The sequence below is a fragment of the Xiphophorus couchianus genome, chromosome 11, assembly GCF_001444195.1.
Source record: "Xiphophorus couchianus chromosome 11, X_couchianus-1.0, whole genome shotgun sequence".
Taxonomy (NCBI): Eukaryota; Metazoa; Chordata; class Actinopteri; order Cyprinodontiformes; family Poeciliidae; genus Xiphophorus; species Xiphophorus couchianus.
In genome coordinates, this window is record NC_040238.1 from 12,461,568 (window position 1) to 12,483,313 (window position 21,746).

Consider the following 21,746-nt stretch of genomic DNA (forward strand, 5'->3'; position numbering starts at 1 on the left):
GCTGTACCGGTCCGTCGTGGTGAAGAGAGAGCTGAGCCAAAAAGCGAAGCTCTCGATTTACCGGTCGATCTACGTTCCCACCCTCATCTATGGTCATGAGCTTTGGGTCATGACCGAAAGAACGAGATCGCGGATACAAGCGGCCGAAATGGGTTTTCTCCGTAGGGTGGCTGGGCTCTCCCTTAGAGATAGGGTGAGAAGCTCAGTCATCCGGGAGGGACTCAGAGTAGAGCCGCTGCTCCTTCACATCGAGAGGAGCCAGTTGAGGTGGCTTGGGCATCTGGTCAGGATGCCTCCTGGACGCCTCCCTGGTGAGGTGTTCCGGGCACGTCCCACCGGGAGGAGGCCCCGGGGAAGACCCAGGACACGCTGGAGGGACTATGTCTCTCGGCTGGCCTGGGAACGCCTCGGGATTCCCCCGGAGGAGCTGGAAGAAGTGGCTGGGGAGAGGGAAGTCTGGGCCTCCCTTCTGAAGCTGCTACCCCCGCGACCCGACCTCGGATAAGCGGAAGAAGATGGATGGATGGATGGATGGATGTTAGCGCATTAGCAGAAGAGTTCCCACCACTGCAAGGAGGTAGGACCCATCCCATAAAGGAGACATCCTGCAGAAAGAGAAGAGATATTTCTTCTTGTTTTATGTTTTTTTTATGTAAACAACTTTGAGTCGCCTTGTTGCTAAAATGCCTTGTCAAAGTCCAGACCCAAATCCAACCAATAATCTGTGTCCATCTGAGTGACTTTGAGCTGTTTCCTGAAGAACGGACCAAAGATTCGGTCTGTAGATGTTCAGGGCTGGTGAAAACTAACCCCACAAAACAAACCCAGAAGAACATGGATCTCTCCTGTTCCACCTGCGTTGTGTCGGTTCATCGCATAAAATCCACTGAAGTCTGTGTTTGGTGACGAGTTCAGGGGGTGTACGTACTTTTACAAAGCTCTGTACCGGATGCATCTTTTTTTTTTTTTTATGATACACACACAATGGAATAGATTTCAGATTTGATCCAGCTCTTCATAGAGAGAAAAATATCTGTATTTGATCTGAACATCTGCAGAGAGGAGGAATCAGAACTTGCTGCTGGCGATGTAAACCGTTCTCGATGTGGCCTAAACGTTCCGGTTTGATCCTGGCGTTTTCAATCAGGCCTGAGCCACAGCAGCAAAGTTCCACAAAAGGCCGTCCGACCGCCTCAGCCGTAAACAACAAAAGCCCGTTTGTCCGTCTGTCCGCTTCCTGCTGATGGACGGCTGGCGGGCACGCCGCCAGCTCAGTGGGCTCGCCAGCGTCCGCTCAGCAGCCCTTTGGCTTCCTCATGCAGTTCAGACTCTGAGGCAACTTTTTCCTGCTTCCACTCGTCTGACCTTGTCATCTCGGACAGCCTGCAGTTCCTTCAGCGAGTTTCTGTTGACGTGTGTTCGTGGGTTGGAAATCACATGACTTATCGTGACATTCGTCGTTGCTGTGCATTGATTCAGGAATATCTGTGATTTGGAAAATGACACAAAGAGTCTGAAGATCATCTTCACTATCACAGCTAGATACCAAGGTTTTAATAACAATAAAAACAACACTGAGAAAGCAGGAAGCAGGTCAGTTATGCTAGCCCGACTTTCTCTGACAGCCTTAAAGGGCCGGTGTCATGTGAAAGTAACTTTTTCTGAGCTTTCCATCATGTTATAATTTTATTCCTTCGGCAAAAGCCCACTCAGAGTGTTAATTGATTCTTTAACACTCTGCATGTCTGAGAAATCCTTGAATCTCCTGTTAGTCTGTAATGTCTGTTTTGTGTTCGCTAATTGGTGAATAAATTTTTTTTTTTAAATGCAGGTTTTTAACAGTTTTATAGAAGTTTATTCACACAGTATTTGCATTGAGTTTTCACAACTCAATGTTGTAGTATTATTACTATATTATTATTAGTATTAGTACTCTAGATCTGTTTTTTTCTACTTTTACATCATTTTCCATCCCACAAAAACACATCTTCTTTTTGGTACGTTTTATGTTTGTCTTTACTTTAAATTCTAAAAATAGAAATAAAATCTTCAATAGTAGATTTATCTAAAGTTATAAGTTGTCTGTTTTCAATAGTTGTGTGATATTTTTGAGTTTTATTTGGCTGATGTGAGAGTAAAATGATTCTTCCGGTTTGGAAATAACATTTTAACATACTAGTAATATGTTTTTAAGTCTGTTATTTTTTGTCATTAGGTTGGAATCTATGTGCTTTTTGATTTTTTACATCATTTTCCATCCCACGGAAAAAAACAAAGAAGCTAAATTTAGCTGCATTTTATGTTCATCTTAACTTTAAATCCTAAAGCTAGAAAGAAAATTGTGATTCTTTAAAAATAGCAACACATTTCCTACAGTAAATGCATCCAGAGTTAGAAGTTGGTTGCTTTCAAAAAGCAGTGAGACATTTTGGAGTTTCATTCGGCTGGTCTGAGAGTGAAAACGTCTCCTTAGGGTGTAAAAGTTGCAGAAGTTGGTCTGATCGTGGTGAATGTTTCCGAGCGGTTGGTTGGTGGATCCTTTGTGTTCGTCCTCATCAGGTTTTCTCTTTATGGAGCGGCTGCCGGCCCCCCGCAGAGGCTTGACGTCTATTTTTGTCTACGTGTTGTCCTTTTCTGGACACCGAGGCGCTTTGATGTCGACGAACTCGCCGGGGTGCGTTCCTCTTTTACTCGCAACGCGTCAAAAGTGCGAGTGTTGCCGTTTGATCCCTGATGGATGGAGGGTGATTAGTTTTCCAGCTCAAACTGGGAGCGACTCGCACGCAGCGAGAACAACTTTGATCAAATGTTGGGGATTCAAAGTTTTAAAAAAAAAACTGGGAAATAAACATTCTGCCCCTAAATTAAAACATTTCTGCAAATCAAATCATAGAAACTGATCAGTTTATATTTTATGAATAATTACGGACATAAACATAACTGGAGAAAAACTGAGGCTCCTCCACGATTGTCCTGAATTTATCAACTCTGATCAGAAATATTATTTCTTTATTTGTTTTCTAATAATATTCAGATTTGGAAAATATCTGGAATCAAATTCCAGATGTTCCCAGACTGCATTGGAACCTTGTGTATCCATTCATAGTTATTGAATCAAAAAGATTTTCTGGATCAGACAAAGATTTTTTTTCTATGCATTCAGACACTTTTGGTCGCATCTCCACCGGTACATGGAACTGATGTTAAATCTTCAAGAGAACTGAATTTTTAAATGACTTTTCTGCTTAGGAAACCTCATATTTATATAATCTGACTCTGAAATCTGATGAGTTTTGATCTTCAACACATCTTTATTTCCTTTAGCTGGTCCGTTGAGTACGACGGCATACAAGAGACACGGTAGAGAGAGAAACTTCCACCAAGAAACTCAAAAGGTTTAAAATTAATCAAAGTCAAATCAAATTTCTTGGTTTTTTGAAACTTATTGAAATTTGAAACCAAGAAATTTCCAAGTTTTTTTCTAGACAATTTCTGAAATTTATCTCAAAATTGCCGACTTTTCAAGGAAATGTTTTGACTTTTTAAATTCTGTGATTTTTATGTTTTTCTTATCAAATATCTGAGATTAGTCTAAAAATTTCTGAGTTTCTTGAAACAAATATTTGACTTTTGGAGTGGAGAAATGTCCTTGTTTTTTATGCTATAACATTTCTAAGGCTGATCTCAATGTTTCTGATGTTTTTCAAACAAATTTTTCAATTTGAAATTCAAGTTTCTTCTAGAAGATTTCTGAGATTGATTTAAATAATCTGAGTATTTTCTCAAAAGACTTTTGAATTTTGAACTCAGCAATGCAAAGGTTTTTCTAGAAAATGCCTGAGATTCTCTGAGTTTTTTTCCTAGCAAATGTTTTTATTTTAGAAGCTCATACATTCCCTTGTTTCTCTAGAAACTTTCTGAAATTAATCTGAAAATTTCTGAGTTCCTTGTTGAAAATTCACTCCTCTCTCAATTTCTTTTGCCTATAATGGCCCTAATGTGCCACCATAGTTGTAGATGATGGATAATATAACCTACTAGTCACGTTTGGATTTTTGTTTGGTTTGTATTTAAATGTTTCACCTCCAATAAAAAAAATAAAAATCAAGGTTACAATTAAAAAAAGCCAAAAGTTTGAAGTGATAAAGACATAAAAACTGGTTTATTAAAAATCTGAACACCAGACTGAAACATATAATTTCTTCTTCTACTGTCAGAAGCTGCAGAATTAACGCTCTCTGCTGCATTATGCTGCTTCCACAGAACCCCTCTTTAAAAAGTGGAGCTGCTCATGGAGCCCTAAGGTGAAGTGAAAACAGGTATTTGATTGCCTTTATAACACTTATGGAAACAAAACAGAGATAAAAAAAAAAAGAAGCTTTTTTCACAGTTTTAAATGTCAAAGCTGCTGGACTCACATTGCACCTCCAGGAATTTGCGCGCCAGGAAGTCCTTGACCGCGGGATGGTCCACGATGCAGATGACCGGGACGCCGTCGTCCTCCTTACTGACGGCGAACGTCACCCGGCTCGTCACGGTGTACATCTTATCGTAGCTCAGCTCCACTTTGGGTTTGCCTGCAGGAAATACAGCAATACATTTAGTAATATTTAGCTGCATAGCTAGATATTTTTGAAGCTAAATGTTTAACTCGCTAACAAAATAAGCATTTAATTAGCAAACTAAATAGTTGGCTCCTAACTGAATAGTGACAAAAAGTTTGGACACCATTGGTGTTATGACTGTTGGATCTGTTGGTTTTCAATACACCTAGTAGTAAAATATTTAACATGCAGGAAGATAATTTCTACTAAATCCAGCAGCTGATCTGGTAAATGTTGTGCGACTTGTTGTTTTGATTCAGATACATTTAACGTCAGGATGAGGATCAAATCAGTGAGCAACACCATCACACAATCCTTCAGTTCATGTTTTTAGTCCTAAAATGCTTTTAAATTTAAAAACAACATCTCCTGCTCCAATGTGGGCACAAACCTGTAGAAAGGTTCCAGAGAAGAAGGTCCAACTAGCAGAAAGTGTGAGGTTATTGGGCTGATTAATGAGCTGCCATCTTATTTCCTGCCTATCCTTCCTTTTCCCATCTGCCATCAGCTAAAAAAAAAAAACTCTTCACAGTTGAACAATGCCGTCTTCTCCAAGCGTCGCGTTCAGAGCGGCTCCTACGGGCCGAATCTACACGAATCAGAACAAGTACAGCTCAGCTGGAAGGTTTTAGGTGCTGAGTACCTGTCACTTTATTCTCCTCCCACACTGATTAATTCATCATCCTCCATCCAGATGCTAACTCAACATCCATTTGTGCTACGTAGAGGTAAAATGGAGGAGCCCTCCTGTGCGCGGCGTGGAGCCCAACCCGAATGGCGCCCGGATCTCTGGGACAAAGTCATTTCAAAAGATGGACGACTGAGCTGTCAAACTGTGCAACATCAAATATTTATCTGTTCAAGCAGAGACAATGTGCAGCAAAATGGGTTTGACTAAAACTTGAGGGCTCAGTGTCCTCCAGGAAATAGACAGAGGTGGAGGAGTGTCATATTTTCCTCTGAAAACGTCAGTCGAGTCCTGACTGTTCCTGGTTAGCGAAGACAAACACCTGCAAACAGCTAAAGCCAGCAAATATTTGAAAAACATTAACTGATCTCAGCAATTTTTTTTTTTTTTTTAGCAAACAACTAATCAGAGCGTTGCAGAATAGTGGAAAAAGGAGGAGCAAATTTCCGCAAAAAATACTCAGAAATTTTGAGATACATTTCTGAAATTATCTAGAAATAACAAGAAAATTTCAGTTTCAAAATTAGAAAATTTGCTTGAGAAATAATTTACATTTATAGATTAATTTGAGAAATTTCTACTCAAAATGTAAACATTTTGAAATGTGAAAATTTCAAAATGTTCACATTTTGAAATGACAAATTTTGAACTTTGAAAGTCAGAAATATTTCCAAAAGTCTAAATTTTGCCTTTTGAAACTCAAAAGCATCCCTGTTCTCTTCTAGAACATTTCTGAGATTAATTTCATAATTTGATTTATTTCTAGCAAGTTTTCAACTTTTCATGCTCAGAAATTTCTGAGTTTTTTGATGGACATTTACTACTCTTGTTTTTGCCCCCCTTTCGACAATGACCTGTTGTAGAAAAGAGGTAAAGAAAATGTGCAAAATCTACATTACATCCCTGGAACACCAACACATACGTTCCCCTGATTGTTGTTTTATCTGTTTTATCTGTATCAGGGGACTTCCTGCCGGGGCAGAGCGCGGTTACTGAAATCGCCCCGTGGTTGTCTCTCAGCTCTGCAGTCTAATGGCTCCTCTGCTCCCTGTCAGTCAATAAAAAACCTTATTTCTGTCGGCCTTGAAAGAGCAGAAGGAAGCGACCCGGGCAGCGAGGACTGCTGTTTTTATGCGACTTTCACCATACTGTTAGTGTGAAGAGTAGGGATATAAATCACAGAAACTAACAGGATAAAAGGGGAAGGATGTAAATAAGATCAAGGATCTGTGGATGTAGAAACAGATGATTGGATTGGATCGTTATCTGCAGAACATTAAAGCAAATTTCACTGAAACATGAGTCTGAATTAGAGGAATTAGACTGAATACTTTGGCTGTTTAATTGAAAAATGAGTCTGAAAGGAGCATCTTTAGAAATATTTAGTCTTTGTGAGGAAACCAGATATTTATATATATAAAAGACATATAACATCTTGTTTCTCACTAAATGTGCGCACAACTGTGTCAAAATTCTGCTAAAGTTGAAAAAACACAATTACAGTGTTTCCATCCATCCATTTTCTAACAACCTTGTCCCTATTGGGGTCGGAAGAGGTGCTGGTCTATCTCCAGCTAACATTGCGGGCGAGAGGCGACTGGACAGGTCGCCAGTCTGTCGCAGGGCAACACAGAGACAGGGGTGGACAAACAACCATGCGCACACACCCACACATACCTAGGGAGAATTTAGAGAGACCAGTTAACCTAACAATCATGTTTTTGGACTGTGGAAGCCGGAGAACCAGGAGAGAACCCACCATGCACAGGGAGAACATGCCAACTCCATGCAGAAAGACCCCGGGCCGGGAATCGAACCCAGGACCTTCTTGCTGCCAGGCTGCGCCACAGTGCAGCCTCCATAAAACAGTAAACAATTAAAATCACGCATCAATAAGTTTGTTCATGCCTTAAGCTATTATCTGTGTTTCCACTCACCATATAATAGCGTAATAAGACATTTTGAAAAATTCCAGTTTTTTTTTTTTTTTTAGAGAAAATGTTTTGGCGCTACAATGAAGTGCTTTTTGTTTTTTTTGGCTGTATTGAAATTGGTTTATCTCGCAAAACTTCAATGAAAACACTTTTTACATCATACAGGTCACGTGATCAACAAACCAACACTACTGGAGTAAAAACCATGAAGAAGACGGTGACAGGAAGTAGTCGCAGGAGTAAAGAGCAGCATGTATTTTAATAAGTTTACCTGCATTTCTAATTAAATGGAAACGTTGCGACTACATAATCGTATTTGACCAAGTTTTGCACTCATATGTGATGGAAATGCAGCTGTTAAAAACCACGCTGTGTCATCATGTAACTACTTCCTGTTGTCTTCTCCCTCTTCTCCAGTGAACAACCCGCTTGTTGATCATGTGACTCGCGTGACGCAAAAAAAGTGATTCCATTGCAGTTCCGTGAAACAAACCAATTTCAACAAACTTTTTATCGAAAATCAAGAGTTTTTTCAAAATTGGTGTGTTTCCATTAAGCAATTGAATTTTCTAAATGTCAAAATGTGCAATTACTTAGTCAGTGGTCTGAATTCCAACTAAACCTTTCCTGTTTCAGGTGGAAAAGGGTTAAAGAGAAGTTTAGTTTTTTTTCTTGAATTCAGCACTTCAATAGTTTTTTCAGTGTTTGGTAGAATTGGTTTTTAAACTGTCTGACGTGGGTCAAGCGTTCTGGATTTCTTCAGAAATATACTTTTGTGTCCTGTGATCTTAACTTCTGAGTTTTTAAGTAAATTCTAAGATTTCTCAAAGCGTTTTGAAGATTTCTGACTGGAAATGAAAACTTTTCAGATGTCAGGCGGATTTTGGGAGATTACAAAGCAGAATCTTTCAGGTTCTGTCAGTAAGTTTCTCACAGTAATTAGCACACAAAACTAAAAATAAACACGTGTTAAAAAGCTCTAATGGCTGTCAGTCAGTCTTTATTGTCGGCCTGCGTGTGAACGGTGTGGGGGTTGAAGGTAAATATTTAATCATTTTTAAAATATTTACCATTAAGCAGGGAAACTTTTGTTTAAATTGAGAGAAAAACGGGGGAATGAAGCCATTTAAATAGGAAATCTGTATTTTGCATCTGCTCCGGCCATTGGTTACCTCTATCCATTTAAATCCTGATAAACAACAGCAAAACACTTTGATTCATCTGCTTACATACGATTAAAGACATAAAATCTTGTTTTCAAATGTCTGAACATAATTACCTGTCCAAAGTGACTCTACAGAGTCAGAAAATATGAGGAAAGCGTACCGTCCCGTATTTTATGGACTCTGTAAAGTGGTTTGTGAGGTCAAAGCCGCAGAAGCGTGAATCCACCTCGTCAGGAGTTTCACTGCATCACAGTCGGTTATTTTCCTCCAGCTAAAGCCTCGGCTAGCGCTAATTCTAATGTGTCAAGAAGAAGAAGACCACATGAAGCACCCGGCGCACACGCCTCTTCAAACACGTCTACACGGCTAATTTTAGACAACAACTTCTCTGGTTACTTGTTGCTTAAAGTCGGGGAAATTATCGTTTGATGCTCTGATGGATTCTCAGTTTAAGTAAAAACAAATAAAAATGCAGAAAGATTCAAAATATAAACGTTTAAAGGTTAGATATTACGCTTCCTTGAACAGGTTATGGCCGGTTTATGAGCTAAATAAACCAAGTTACATTTTTTGCACAAAATCATTCAGATAATTAGATTTTAGTCTGGTTTCAGCTCATTTCAGAATGGGCTGTTTTAGGGTCTGACTTGGGTTGCTAGGTAACGGGCAGAGTTCCGTTTGGGTTGCCAGGTAATGGGCAGAGTTCCGTTTGGGTTGCCGGGTAACGGGCAGAGTTCTGTTTGAGTTGCTAGGTAACACACAGGGGCTACTAGACGAGGGTCAGTGGCTGCTGATTTATGACGTTACATTGCGGAGGTTTCTGAAACAGCTCATTTTCCAGACACCAGAAAACATGAACTTATTGCTACAAAATATTAACTTATTGCTAAAAACCAGCTGGGTGTTTTTTTTTTAAAGCACATTGGCTGTTTCTAGAAGCAGTGGAAATGGAATGAACCAAAAAGAACAAAAATGAAACGATTTGAGTGAAGGAGAACCTGCTGAGGTTCTGGAAGCCCAAGTTGCTTTGACAGAACCTTCAGCTCATCTTCCTCTTGATAATACTCTATAGATTCTCTATGTGGTTCTGGCCAGGCCTCCTTTCTGCTGTTGCCATGGTGATTTGGTTGCTTTTGTGTGAGTCTGTACCAAGTCCAGCTGGGAAATGAAACCCGCACCTCCATAAAGCTCATCAGCAGACGGGAGCCTCTTCAGATCAATCTCCTCCATTGGCCTTGCTCCGCACTCCCTCTAAAGGCTACAAATGTTTTCCTTCCACTTAACTTTCCTGCAATATACTGCAAGGCAGCAGTCCATGAACATCAAGCTTCTTCAGCAATGAAATTTTGTGATTTATCTCCTTGGTTTTTTTTTGTCAACCTAATTCAATAACGTCCTGAGAAAGAAAAATTATTTTACTTTGATTAAATCATTCAGTTATTGATGAACTTTCGGAGGATATTCTACTGTACTGACATGCAGTCGTCTTTGCTTCCCGCTTTGTTTTTCATGGAACCAAACGAAGCTCAAACTGATCCTCTTTTCATCTCTGCACGTGAACCTGCCGTCGCTGTGACGCCATGGAAACGCCTGATTTCGTAACCCTGATGGCGTCTGACGAGACTTTCTGAGACGTAAGTGAAAGATAATGTCTGTGCTGTGATTTGGTTCTGTCTGCAGATAAAATAATGACTCTCAGAGGCGAGTAGAGGTGACAGGACGTCCCTGTAAGTGCGTTGGTTATGCACTTACACATCCAGACAGATGCACTCGCTCTAATGCACAGTCACTGGGGTTTTTTTTCTGTTCTTAAATAAAAAGCTTTATGGGAGCGACAGTAAGCAGAGTCGGATTCGGTGCTGCAGGTGATAAAACGGCCTTTTTCAAATAGTTTTGAAATGGAGATGAAAGCAGAGGTGTGATGGAAAACCTCTCAGATATTTTGGGTTTGAATTTTAGCTGAGACCCGCGAGCGTCGCTTCGTCTCTGAGGTCCGACAGCGTCATTTAGGAAGAGGCTTGTAAAACACAGACAGAAAGTATTTACCCGCTTACATGTTTATTTCGCTTTTTTTTGTTAAATCTACATAATTTAGGTCATAAGATCATTTTAATACACTGCAAAAACACAAAATCTTACCAAGTATTTTTGGTCTGGCTTCTTGTCCAAATATCTTAGCGCACTAGAAATAAGACAAAACATGAAATAGGAGGATGTTTAAAGTCAATAATCCTTTAATATTGATGAAAACGTGGCAGATTATTTAACTTATATCATGGGAAAATGTTTGTCGCTTTATTCATATCATATTGTAAAAGCCTTTGTCTGCACTGCATGTCAGTAGACGACAGAAATGCTTCTTTTGTTGTTTAATAACATGTTGTTTTGTTGTTGTTGTTTAAACTTTATTTTTTAAAAATCAGACATCACATATTAATTAACATACATGGGATCAACATTTTTTACTCACTATTCAACAAATATCACTTTCATTTAGCATAAATGCTGAATCAAACATGTGTTTTGTTTGGATAAATAAGTAGTTGGCACAGGGTCTATTGTAATTTCAGACTGCAGCGGCCCCCCTAAGAAAAAACCTAGACACAAAAAACCTAGACACGCCCCTGACTGCACTAAGTCTGAGCTGAACCAGATGATGCAGGATGAATCTGTGCTGTGTTTGGGGTTAATGTGCCGCATTGTGAAGCCTGCAGCTCGGCTCCTGATTGGACGTTTGTTTGAAAGTCTCTGCAGAGCCGGAGGCCGGCCGCTGAGGTGGAGCCGCCCAGCAGGGGGCCTGTTCCTCCCTCAGCTCGACCCGCACTTCTGAAGCGCCGCTGCCTTTGATGATGGCATGCAGGCTGTGAGGGCGCGGACACCTGCACACATCACTGAGGCTTTCATGGAAACGCAAACAGGAAATACGAACGGCTCGTTCTAATGGCTGCGAAGAGAAATTAAGACGCGTTGGCAGAAAACGTGCTGAATCTGTTTGTGTTATCGTTATTTTTGCCCGGTGCATTATGAGAACAAACTGGTTAAACGGTAAAACTACATAAAAATAAAATTACAATAGTTATTACTGTATGTAAATAACCCCAAATTAACTTCTTTATTTGTTTTGATCTCTCTTTGGTGCTTACTGGCTTTACTTGATTTTATCCAAGATTAACTTTCAGTTTTGGTGTTTGATGCTTTTATTTTGAAAATTCAATTTCCTGCCTGTGTGTTAACGAATGGCAGCTTAACAAGAGCATAAGATGGAAGACAAGTTGTTAGGGAGTTAATATTATGAGTCTTATTATTTTGAAAATGAGTATGTCTTAAATATGGACTAAAACTGTGCATTTGTTTTATCATATATATGCTGTTTATTTTAGATGGAGCCAATATTTTAAGTTGCAAACATCAGTGGTTGTAACCGCATGATGTTTTTGCTTTCACTGTGTTTTATTGAACCTGAAGGTTCATCACTAAAGTCCTTCACTTGCTACATTGTCTAATATTCAAATGAACTAAAACTTAAAACACCGATTTAGACATTTAAAGTAAACTTCATAAGCTTGATTTAACTAACGGATTATAATTCACATCATTTACTCCTTGGACACTCAGCATCTCCATCAACTCTTGGCAGGAAGTTGTTGCAGTAAATCAATTAGTCACATGATAAATTAAAATGAACTCAATGATTTTCATTCTGCAGATTAATATTCTTGGAAAGGTAATTTTGTTTACAGAGAATTCATGATTCATTTTATTTATGGTTTCGGTTGTGTGTGTGTGTGTGGTTTTTTTACTTCCACTTTTATTTGTTGTTTTTGGTTGTTGTATTTTATTTGGGATATTTAAAATTTCTTCCAGTTCCAGTGTAAAGTTTTTATTAAAAATTAAAGTGATGCAGACAGAGGTGAAAGATATAATTGAAAAAAATGATCTTAAAGCAAGTTTCACTGGATCCTAAATTGTTCCTGTTAGCTCTACACCCTGGGGAACATAACTTTAGTAAATCAGAATGTACTTTTACAGATATAAGCTCGTCAGCTGCAAAAAAATGTATTGCTTTGGCTTGGAAAAATATCAGTAGACCTAGTGCCACGCAGTGGTTAAAACAGATGTCGTCTAATTTGCCGCTAGAAAAAATAACATATATTAGGAAAACACTAGGATGATACGGTTTTCGAGTCCTTCCCATATCGGCTCAACAGGGCCAAAAGGCCGGAGTCCACCCTGACGACTCTGATGGCTCAAATTAGCATCCCTTCTTCAATTGTAAATGTGGTCGTTGACCGTCAGGCCAGAAGGTAGGAGTGTGAATTGTCCATGTTGGGGGTGGGTATCTATGATACCTGCAGGAGATCAGATCTCCTGTAGGTAGTGCTCTTCAGTTTAGTTTTGAAGCATACATGAAGTGTTTTGGGAGAGATGTGACCTTTTGCAGCTGATCCATGATGTTGTGCTGCATTATCCAGGTCATTTTGCCAAATGTACATAGAGTTTGCAAAACATACAATCTGTTTCAAAAAATATGCAAAGGTTTTTCTAAAAGAAATTAGTAATGTTTCTCTTTGAAATAAAGCTAAGAGGGTATAACATGACAGTTTAGAAATAAACTAACCAAATTAATTGTGTTGATCCACCTCAAAAAAATTATGCAAAAAGTGTAAGCAAAAGAAATCTGGGAGACTTTGCACATGCAAATTTGCATGCAGCCTTTTGTGCTGTGGAGGATAAATAGGTGACTGCTTCACCTATTTAGTTCACAAGAACTAATGGCATTTATTTCAGTCATAATCTTGCGGGGGGTGACCAAGGTTCCATCACTATGTGACAGCTGGTCAGCAAACCTGGCAAACATGATTGACATGGCAGCACTGAATGCACATGTGCTTTATCAGGCATGCATTGGGGTGCAGGAGAGACGGGTGGACTTCCTGGTTGAGCTTGCAAAAGAGTTCGGTAACTCTCATGTGAGTGAGAAGAAGGCACACAAGGAGAAACTGCTTCGGCAACAACCTTCCACACCCAGCTCAGGCAAAAGGGCGAAGTGTCAGGTCAACCATCGATGCAGGATGCGTGTCCTGAGGCCGAAACATCATCAGTGACCCCTCACACCCCCACCATGGACTGTTCTCCCTGCTGCCCTCTGGAAAGAGGTTCTGCAGCATCCGGTGCAGGCCCACCTGGTTCCGAAACAGCTTTTTCCCACTTGCCATCAGACTGCTGAACTCTTAACTGGACTGCACTCAAAAGCTGGTCTCCACTTTATACCTTGCACATGTACAGAGCTAAATAACTTCTATTTTACTGTCAGTCCTGCACTTTATATTTTATATTTAGATTTATATTCATATTTTATACTGTATTTTATTTTACTCACAACATTGGAACCTCAAACATTATTCTGAGCCGTATGCAACGAAATTTCGTTCTGTATACACCCTGTGCATTGAAAATGACAACAAAGTCAGTCGAAGTCGAAGTCTAAGGAACAATTGTGCAACTGTGAGATGCGTTGAGGCCATTACCAGGGTACTTCTAAGGTAATGGCCCTATTTACAGAACAAAAGCACCTGCTAGATAAGATCCTTCAGGCCAGTTGGACTATCTAAGCCGAAATAGGTATATGTCAAAATGGCCTAACTCAAGCCATTCTAGTGTTAGGAAATCCAAACGGTATCTCTTCGAGAGGATTTGGGGGCCTTTCATTAATTTTATTAAGGACTTAGACTTGACAGAGGGTCTGTTTGAGTTCTGATTTGCTGGAACCTGTGGTGTGCCATGTTGTATAGATGTGTACATTCATATCTGACCAATTTGTAATCTGCTTGAATACCCCTGTTTTTGAGAAGCTGTGTGTTTTTTTCTTTTTCTTTGTTGTTTTTCCTTCGTTTTTCCCCCATTTTTTGTTTTCCCTTTATTTCTTTGATTTTTATTTGTCTGAGTTGAGTAAAAATAATTACTGTCATGTAATAACTACAAAGAGAACCTGCTCAGATAATTACATGCTTGTATTTCCAAAGTGAAAAATCTCAATAAAAAATATATTGGTAAAAAAAAAAAAATTAAAATGGGCAAATTTGCATTATGATGTCATCATCAACACATTACCTGAAAATGTTATCAAAACAGCCATATTATCGTTTATCACAATAATTACTGGGGCAATTTATCATGCCGCAAACTTTTTTACTGTCACAGGTATAATTTCCCTTTTGGATTAATAAAGTATTTCTGATTTATTATTTATTACTGTCTATTTTATAGGTTTGTATTTTCTTATCATTTTTTTACTGTAACGTAACTATTGTCAAAAACAAAGGGAACTAAATGCCTCACTAAATAACAGCTGATTTTGAACAAAACTAAGAAGACGGTGGAACATCATGGTGTGAACAGCACTGTGACATCATACGATGATATGATGATGATGTCACACCAGTTCCTTTGACCTCACAGTCATCAACGTCTCTGAAGTCTCATTGCGGTTTGTTGAACCACTGAGTGCGCACAGCGACTGTCGCTACTGTTCTTTTCCACGTTTGAGATCGGACCGTTTTCGAGGAAAAAATGGCAAATTATCTCCAACCAGAGCTGCTGGAATTCAAACTTTCAACCAACGAGGTGATCGAGTACAAGCCGGACGTCTTCATGCTGAAACTGGAGCTGGACACGCTGGGGGAGGACCTGACCACAGACAGCGACTCCAAGACGACCATAGAGGAGAACGACTCAATCTCTCTGAACATGCAGTCGATGCTGGAGCAACCACTTGACGACACAGCCAGTTCCCTAGACGAGTTTGGTGAGGACGACGTCAGTGACTCTCTTATGCTGAGAGAAGAGGACGATACTTTGAGAGAAGATCTTGAACCGGAAGGAGAAGTGACCCACCTTCAGCTCACTTGCAAGCTGACACGTGACAACGAGGTTCTGCAGCTGGAAAGGATGCACACGATGCTTCCCGCTTCAGTGGGAACGTGTGATGAGATCGGGTCGATTCTGTACAGAGAGCTGGAAGTGGTCAGAACTTCCCACCAGGAAATCAACTCCAAGTTCGAAACCGACGTTCTGTGCCTGCAAGAACAGCTGCGAACGTTGGAGGAGAACCTCAACAACGACAGAGCGCTCATAAACCACCTGACGGCCGAGAAGAACAAGTTCCAGCAGGATATCATGGTCCTCAAACAAAAATGCGGCGACAATGAAAGCAGGTATAAAACCGAGCTGGAGCGCCTGAGGAAAGAGCTGCAGAGCCAGGCGGCGCTGAACGATCATCTCCACGTAAAGATAAAAGAGATCAACGACAAGGCCAATCAAATCGAGGAGGAAGTCAAGCAGACGAAAAGGAACTGTTTCTTCACCTGTCTGAGGTAGAAATGGAAATGAACGGAACTATATCACAGGCTGCATATGGGACTGGGATTTTTCTTTATTCATCTTTACTAGATTAGATAGAAATATTTTTAAAATTTATATTTTTTGTGTGTGTTTGTGTGCGGGTGTGGGTTTGTATGTGATGGAGAGGCAGAGACTGTGAAAGACCCCAAATTTTCAAGAACTAGGTAGCATTGTTAGCATTGCAGCATGCTAGCATGGGTTTTCCCGGGTAGCCGGGATTCACCCAGCTAGACCAAAGATATGTCTTTCCAGTTAATTGAGTGTGTGTGTGTGTGGGGAGGGTGGGGGGTTGTTTGTGGGGTGTGTGTGTGTGTGTGTGTGTGTGTGTGTGTGTGTGTGGGCGTGTGTGTGTGTGTGTGTTGGTGTGAATGTTTCCTCTCTGCAGAGTCGCCACCTTGTCGTGGTGGAGAGGCTTGCGTGCACCTAAGATCGTGAGAGCGATGAGTTATTTAGCAAAACTCCAGGTACGGTCACTCTAAGCAGTAGCAAGGTGCCAAACAAAGAGCGACTCAAAAGAGACTCCTACAGGCTGCCGTAGAAACTACGACAAGCTGTTTATGTAGATATTCAAAACCCCTTATATACAACTTTTATTTACACATTTAAGATCAATCAACAAAACGGCCGACACGTTCAAACTATTAAAACATGAGATTTTTAAAATTCCATTTGAAACTCAGTGTACAATTATATTACAATGCTTTTTAATAAAAAACAAACACTTTATTTTGTTTTAATACGACTTTATGACAGCCTTTTTGGCGTGCTAAACCTGTCTGGGTTGCATTTCAGTAGTACAATCAATTGTATCAGGAAAACTTGAATTAAATTAGTAAAAATGCTAATGTTAACTAAAATTTAAATTTTATCATGAGTGTTGACTGGGATTAAATTACTGCATCTAGAGTAGAAAAAAAACAACATAATCTAAAACTGGCTATTCGGTTCATAGCTAAAATGTTGGCTAGCATTCGCTTAATCCATCTAGCATGGAGACATGCTACAATTTTTTTTTTTTTGCTGAAATTCTTCTGTTAACTAAAACTCTAGGACATGTAGTCTAACATTCACTTTCTCCTATCATACTGACAGTGTATAAACCAGAGATAATTAAAACGCCAATGTTAGCTAAAATGCTAATAGTCGCATGAGAACTAGCACCTGTATGAATACTAACTCCATGGTGTGTGCTAACAGATGTCTACGAAGTTGAGTTTTCGACATGTCAACATCCATCTAGTCCATCTTGTATTAAAATAGTAGACTTTAAATCTAAAATTTGGTAAAATGCTAATGTTAGCTAAAGTGCTAAAGGTCGCATGTAACATTAACTTCTTACATCAAGTTTGAGAACAACACTGAAGCTTCTGAAATATCCTAAAAAGGTGGTATGAGATAATATACCAACCATAACATCTGGGCTAACATTAGCATGTTGACTAACATTAACTTACTTCATCTCGTATGCTAGAAGCAGTGTATAAGCTACAATTAGCTAAAATGCTGATCAGTGCTGATCATGCTAACATGCTAACAGTTGCTGTCACTACCATATTGATGAACATTACAATTCACTAGAAGGATGATAATACTTTATCATCTAAATTGGCACAAATAAAATAGCTAAATGCTAACAGTAGCATGAAAAATATCCCTAGCAAGAATACCAACACTAATTTAGTTCATTCATTATATAAGCTAAGATGCAGCCTAAATACATTGGCTACGGATAGCAAGTTAACTAAAAATAACCTACATTTATAATGCCTATATTATAACTATTATAGTATGTTTATAATGTAGACAATGTTGTAAAAAACAACAGAAACTCAGTGTCAATCCCTACAGCATTCACATAATAAAACTGTATCTATTGGCTGATTGAGATTGTATCCAGACTCATATGATATTAGCCTGAAGCAGTGATGGTGTGTTTTCACCCCCCACCTTTCAGCTCCTTATCTCCCTTCATCCATCTGATGGAGGCTGCAGGCTTGCTGCTCATGGCGGTGCAGGTCATCTCCGTCTCGTTGCCCTCGCTCAGCACCTCATCCTTGGCCTCAATGACGGGGTTACCGGGAGGAACTGGGACGGGACAAAGTAAACACTGAGGAAACAGAAGTTGTTTCCACAAACTCCCATCACAGCTGAATTTGGAGGAATCATGGGACATTTGTTGTGCTTTAAATTCTCCTGCTAGCTAACATGCTAGCATGTTAGCTAGTGGAGTTAAAACACCAGATCTTATCCCGGAGATTCCATGATTCCTCCATTATTTGGATGAATCATGTAACATGTAGTATGTGCAAAATTCTCCTGTTACCTAAAATGGAACATTAGCAATTAGCTAACAGAGTTAAAATGATTCCTCCATCATTTGGAGGAATCATGGGATACATAGTATGTTTATCTTCTCTTATGGTTTTGTTGTTTTGTTTGTATTTTTTCTAATTCATTTAAAACACTTTGAATTGCCTTGCTGCTGAAAATATGCTATATAAATAAAATTACCTTACCTTACCTAGAATGTTAACATTAGCATGTTAGCTAGTGGAGTTAATACTCCAGATCTAATCCCACAGATCCTCCAGATCATGATCATGATTCCTCCAAACTCTAGAGGAATCAGGGGATACGTAATATGTTTAAAATTCTCCTGTTAGCCAACATGCTAACAGTAGCATGTTACCTAATGGAGTTGAAACTCCAGATCTTTTCCTGTATAAGTTGATGCAGTGGACCAGCGGAGCGGCGCTGCTCTTTAACAAGCGTGTCGGCAGAAACTCCTGATGACAGCTGACATTTAGAGTCACTCAGAACGCCACAAACAGGAAAACAGGTCTGATCATCAGAGTACACGCTCAGGGGTCACTCTGAGGTTTGTGTGTGAAATTTGAACCGTCTCAGTCAAAGACTCTCAGCCTGAACACAAAAGACTTTCTGAGGGTCAAACTGTCATTATGCAACAACCGACTGGTTCAGTTCAGGAGGGAATCATCTGCAGATTAAACAGCGACAAAAACAAATGGATTTCATGTTAATTCATTTGGCATATAAATAAGGAGTATAAGAAGTACATTTTGCCATCTTTTTTTCAGATATTAAATTAAAAGTTGTGTTCATTTGACTCATTTTTCTGTTTTTTTCTGGAGTCATTATTCATCGTTTCCATTGAAGGATGAATTCGGGTCGTTAGCTAAAAGGATCTGAATGAGATTTTCTAAAAAATCGTCTCTTTATGACTGCGGAGTAACATGCTGGGTGAAAGTGGCAGTTAGTTTTCTCTAGCATTCATTACAAACAGAAGCTTCTGCTGGGAGGGCTTCTATTGCGCAAAGCTCATAAATCATTGAGCGTAAAGGAAACCCTGCAAATTCTAGACACTAACAGGTACCATAGAATTGCACAAAAATCCGTGAGGGACGGCGGAGTCGCTTGAAACGTAATCAATTACAAATTTATTGATGGAACTTGACTTAATGTCGTGTTTTGATTGTTGATTCTATGTTGCATTGTGTTTCTGTGTTTGTAATGATGTAAAGCACTTTGAAATGTATTGCTGCTGAAATGTGCTATACAAATAAAATTTGCTTGATTGATTGATCATAAATTAAAAAAAAATCCCTCCCTCCATCCCCTCGTTATTTCTGTGTAAAATGTTTAATTTTACCCTATAAAACTGTAGGGATGAACAGATGTAATCTAGAAAAAAAAAACAGCCAACTTAACCCATTTTAAATGGGATTTTTAGACTCTGTTACTGAGAACTGGTTGCAAAAACATAAGTTGTTATATTTCTTTTGCAGAATCTACGAAAGTTCAGAATTTAAACAGTTTGAAAAATGTATCATATTATAGCACAGACAAGCTAACTGGAAATGAGCTGAAAATGCTGATCTGAGCCCGATGCTAAGCTAATCCGGACCTAGCGCTCAGCTGATTTTAGGTCAGAGTCAGATTCAGGGAAGTTCTGGTGTAAAACATTTCCTCGGTACTGAAGATGAGTATGAAGGAACCGTGTAAAACGACCCGACTCACTGCTTCACAAGGAAAACTCAAGTTCCTTCATGAACAACAGATTTAATCCCATCTAAAATCAGATTTAATATTTCATTAAGATGTGTTGTATTTAAAGGGGGGCATAATGTGGAGAAACCATCACTTTAACTCCAGCGTGCGACCTCGTTGTTGCTCCTATTAATAATTTTAACACCAAACAATAAAGGCAGTGCGTGCAGTCACGTTGTTTTCCGTTTTCCATGTGAATGTTACTGTATGTTGAAGCGTGATTAGAGGCTTTACCTCCCGCCGACCCGTAACTCTGAGCGGCAGTGTGTTTGTGTGCTGAAAGTGTGTGTTTTTGCTGTGTGTAGGCGTGTGTGTGAGTGCTTTGATGTTGTACTTAGCACTGTGATGTCGGCGTAGGCTTCCTGCGGGGGGTCTGTGTAGAGCTGGCAAACATATCGACCCTCGTCTGACAGCGAGACGTTAGACAGCGACACCCGCAGCTCGTTGTCTGAGAAGTTCACCAGCTGAAAGCGCGCGTCTTTCAGAGCTGAAAGACAAAAAAAAGAAATAAAAAATGAAATATGTGGCAGAGATTGAGGTTTACAAACTCCAGTGTGACGATTTGATCTGATAGCGCCACAAAAATCTACGCAAAAGCAGGAAAATAGACAAGATTATTAAAGAAATTCAAAAGTTAATCAAGGAATATGAAATAACGCAACATGCTATAATTACTGCTATTTAATGTATTGAGAAAGAAATTTAAATACACATAATGCCAGTTCTAGTCAGTTTTTAAACAAAAATTTTAATTTTGTTTAATTATTCAATCAATCAACAGAAACAAATGAAAAGTGGCAGATATAAATTTGGGAGATTTTTTTTTATTAATTAAAGATTAACAGGGATAACCACTAACTGGACAGATGGATGAATACATTATATAACAATAAAACCACATTGTAAATGATCATTGATGATCTGTATGGACTCATTAATAAAACCGTTCCGACATTTAAAATAAAAATTTATTAAACCACCTTGGAGTTGTTTTGATAATTTAGGCAATCCAGACTACCAGATGTACTTGAATGCACCACAAAGACGCTCTGGTTGGGGAATCATCTCTGAATATTTTGGTACCAGTTCGTTAGCAAGAAAATAAAATCAGAGTTTGATTAATCTTCAAACTTCTGACCTTCTGGTCATTTTCTTTCCTTTGATTTATTTTGTTTAAACAGTTTATAGCTGCAGAACTTTAATAACACATTAAAACGACAAACAGCAACAACAGGAAAACAGAACAAGTTTCTGTGCACTTTTCCTGAATAAAGAGCAAAAATTACATTTGACAAGAAATCACAGCAAATTGGGTTTTTTTTTTGAGAAACTACAATACGAACACAACATAAATTTCAAAAGTGAATCTGAAACAAAGTATTTATCTTACCATGACTCCGATACCGACTTGGTATTGATATTATGGATATTTTGGATCGATCCGATCTCCTCTAACTCATTTAGTTACATAAATATTCAACACTTGTTCATTTGTCGGCTTCATTGATATGACAATTATATTAATAATATTTAAATTGCCCTACTCAGTTGCACATTAGTTTTAAACAGGGAGCGTTTTAAATGCCAACAATACAGTATTATTTCTTATGCTGTATTCTCTGCTCTTTTATTCTTATTTTTCTGCATTTATACATATTTTTTTTTACCAGAGTTTGGATAAGATCAGAGGTGGGAAGAGAACCCAAAAATTATGCTGTGGTAAGAAAAGCACTACTTCCACATATTTTTAATCAAAAGTAAAAAGTACTCAAGTATAAAAAATGATCAAGTACTGAGTAACTGAACAAAACCTTAGTTATTTACTATTTAAAAATTACACTTCAGACGGACCGAAACAACGTTACATGGAAGCATTGGTGCTTTA

General features: G+C 39.0%; 1 protein-coding gene across 4 annotated transcripts in view; it reads right to left on the bottom strand.

Moving 5' to 3' along the window:
- Positions 1-21,746, bottom strand: part of cadm1a (cell adhesion molecule 1a) — a 396,597-nt gene that overhangs the window by 68,316 nt on the left and 306,535 nt on the right. For all 4 annotated transcript variants that reach the window (XM_028031634.1, XM_028031635.1, XM_028031636.1 and 1 more), the window contains exons 4-6: positions 20,196-20,348; positions 17,741-17,878; positions 4,419-4,577 (exon numbers count right to left, since the gene is read on the bottom strand). In XM_028031634.1, the coding sequence (XP_027887435.1) occupies positions 4,419-4,577; positions 17,741-17,878; positions 20,196-20,348 (450 nt within the window). The remainder of the gene's footprint in view (positions 1-4,418; positions 4,578-17,740; positions 17,879-20,195; positions 20,349-21,746) is intronic.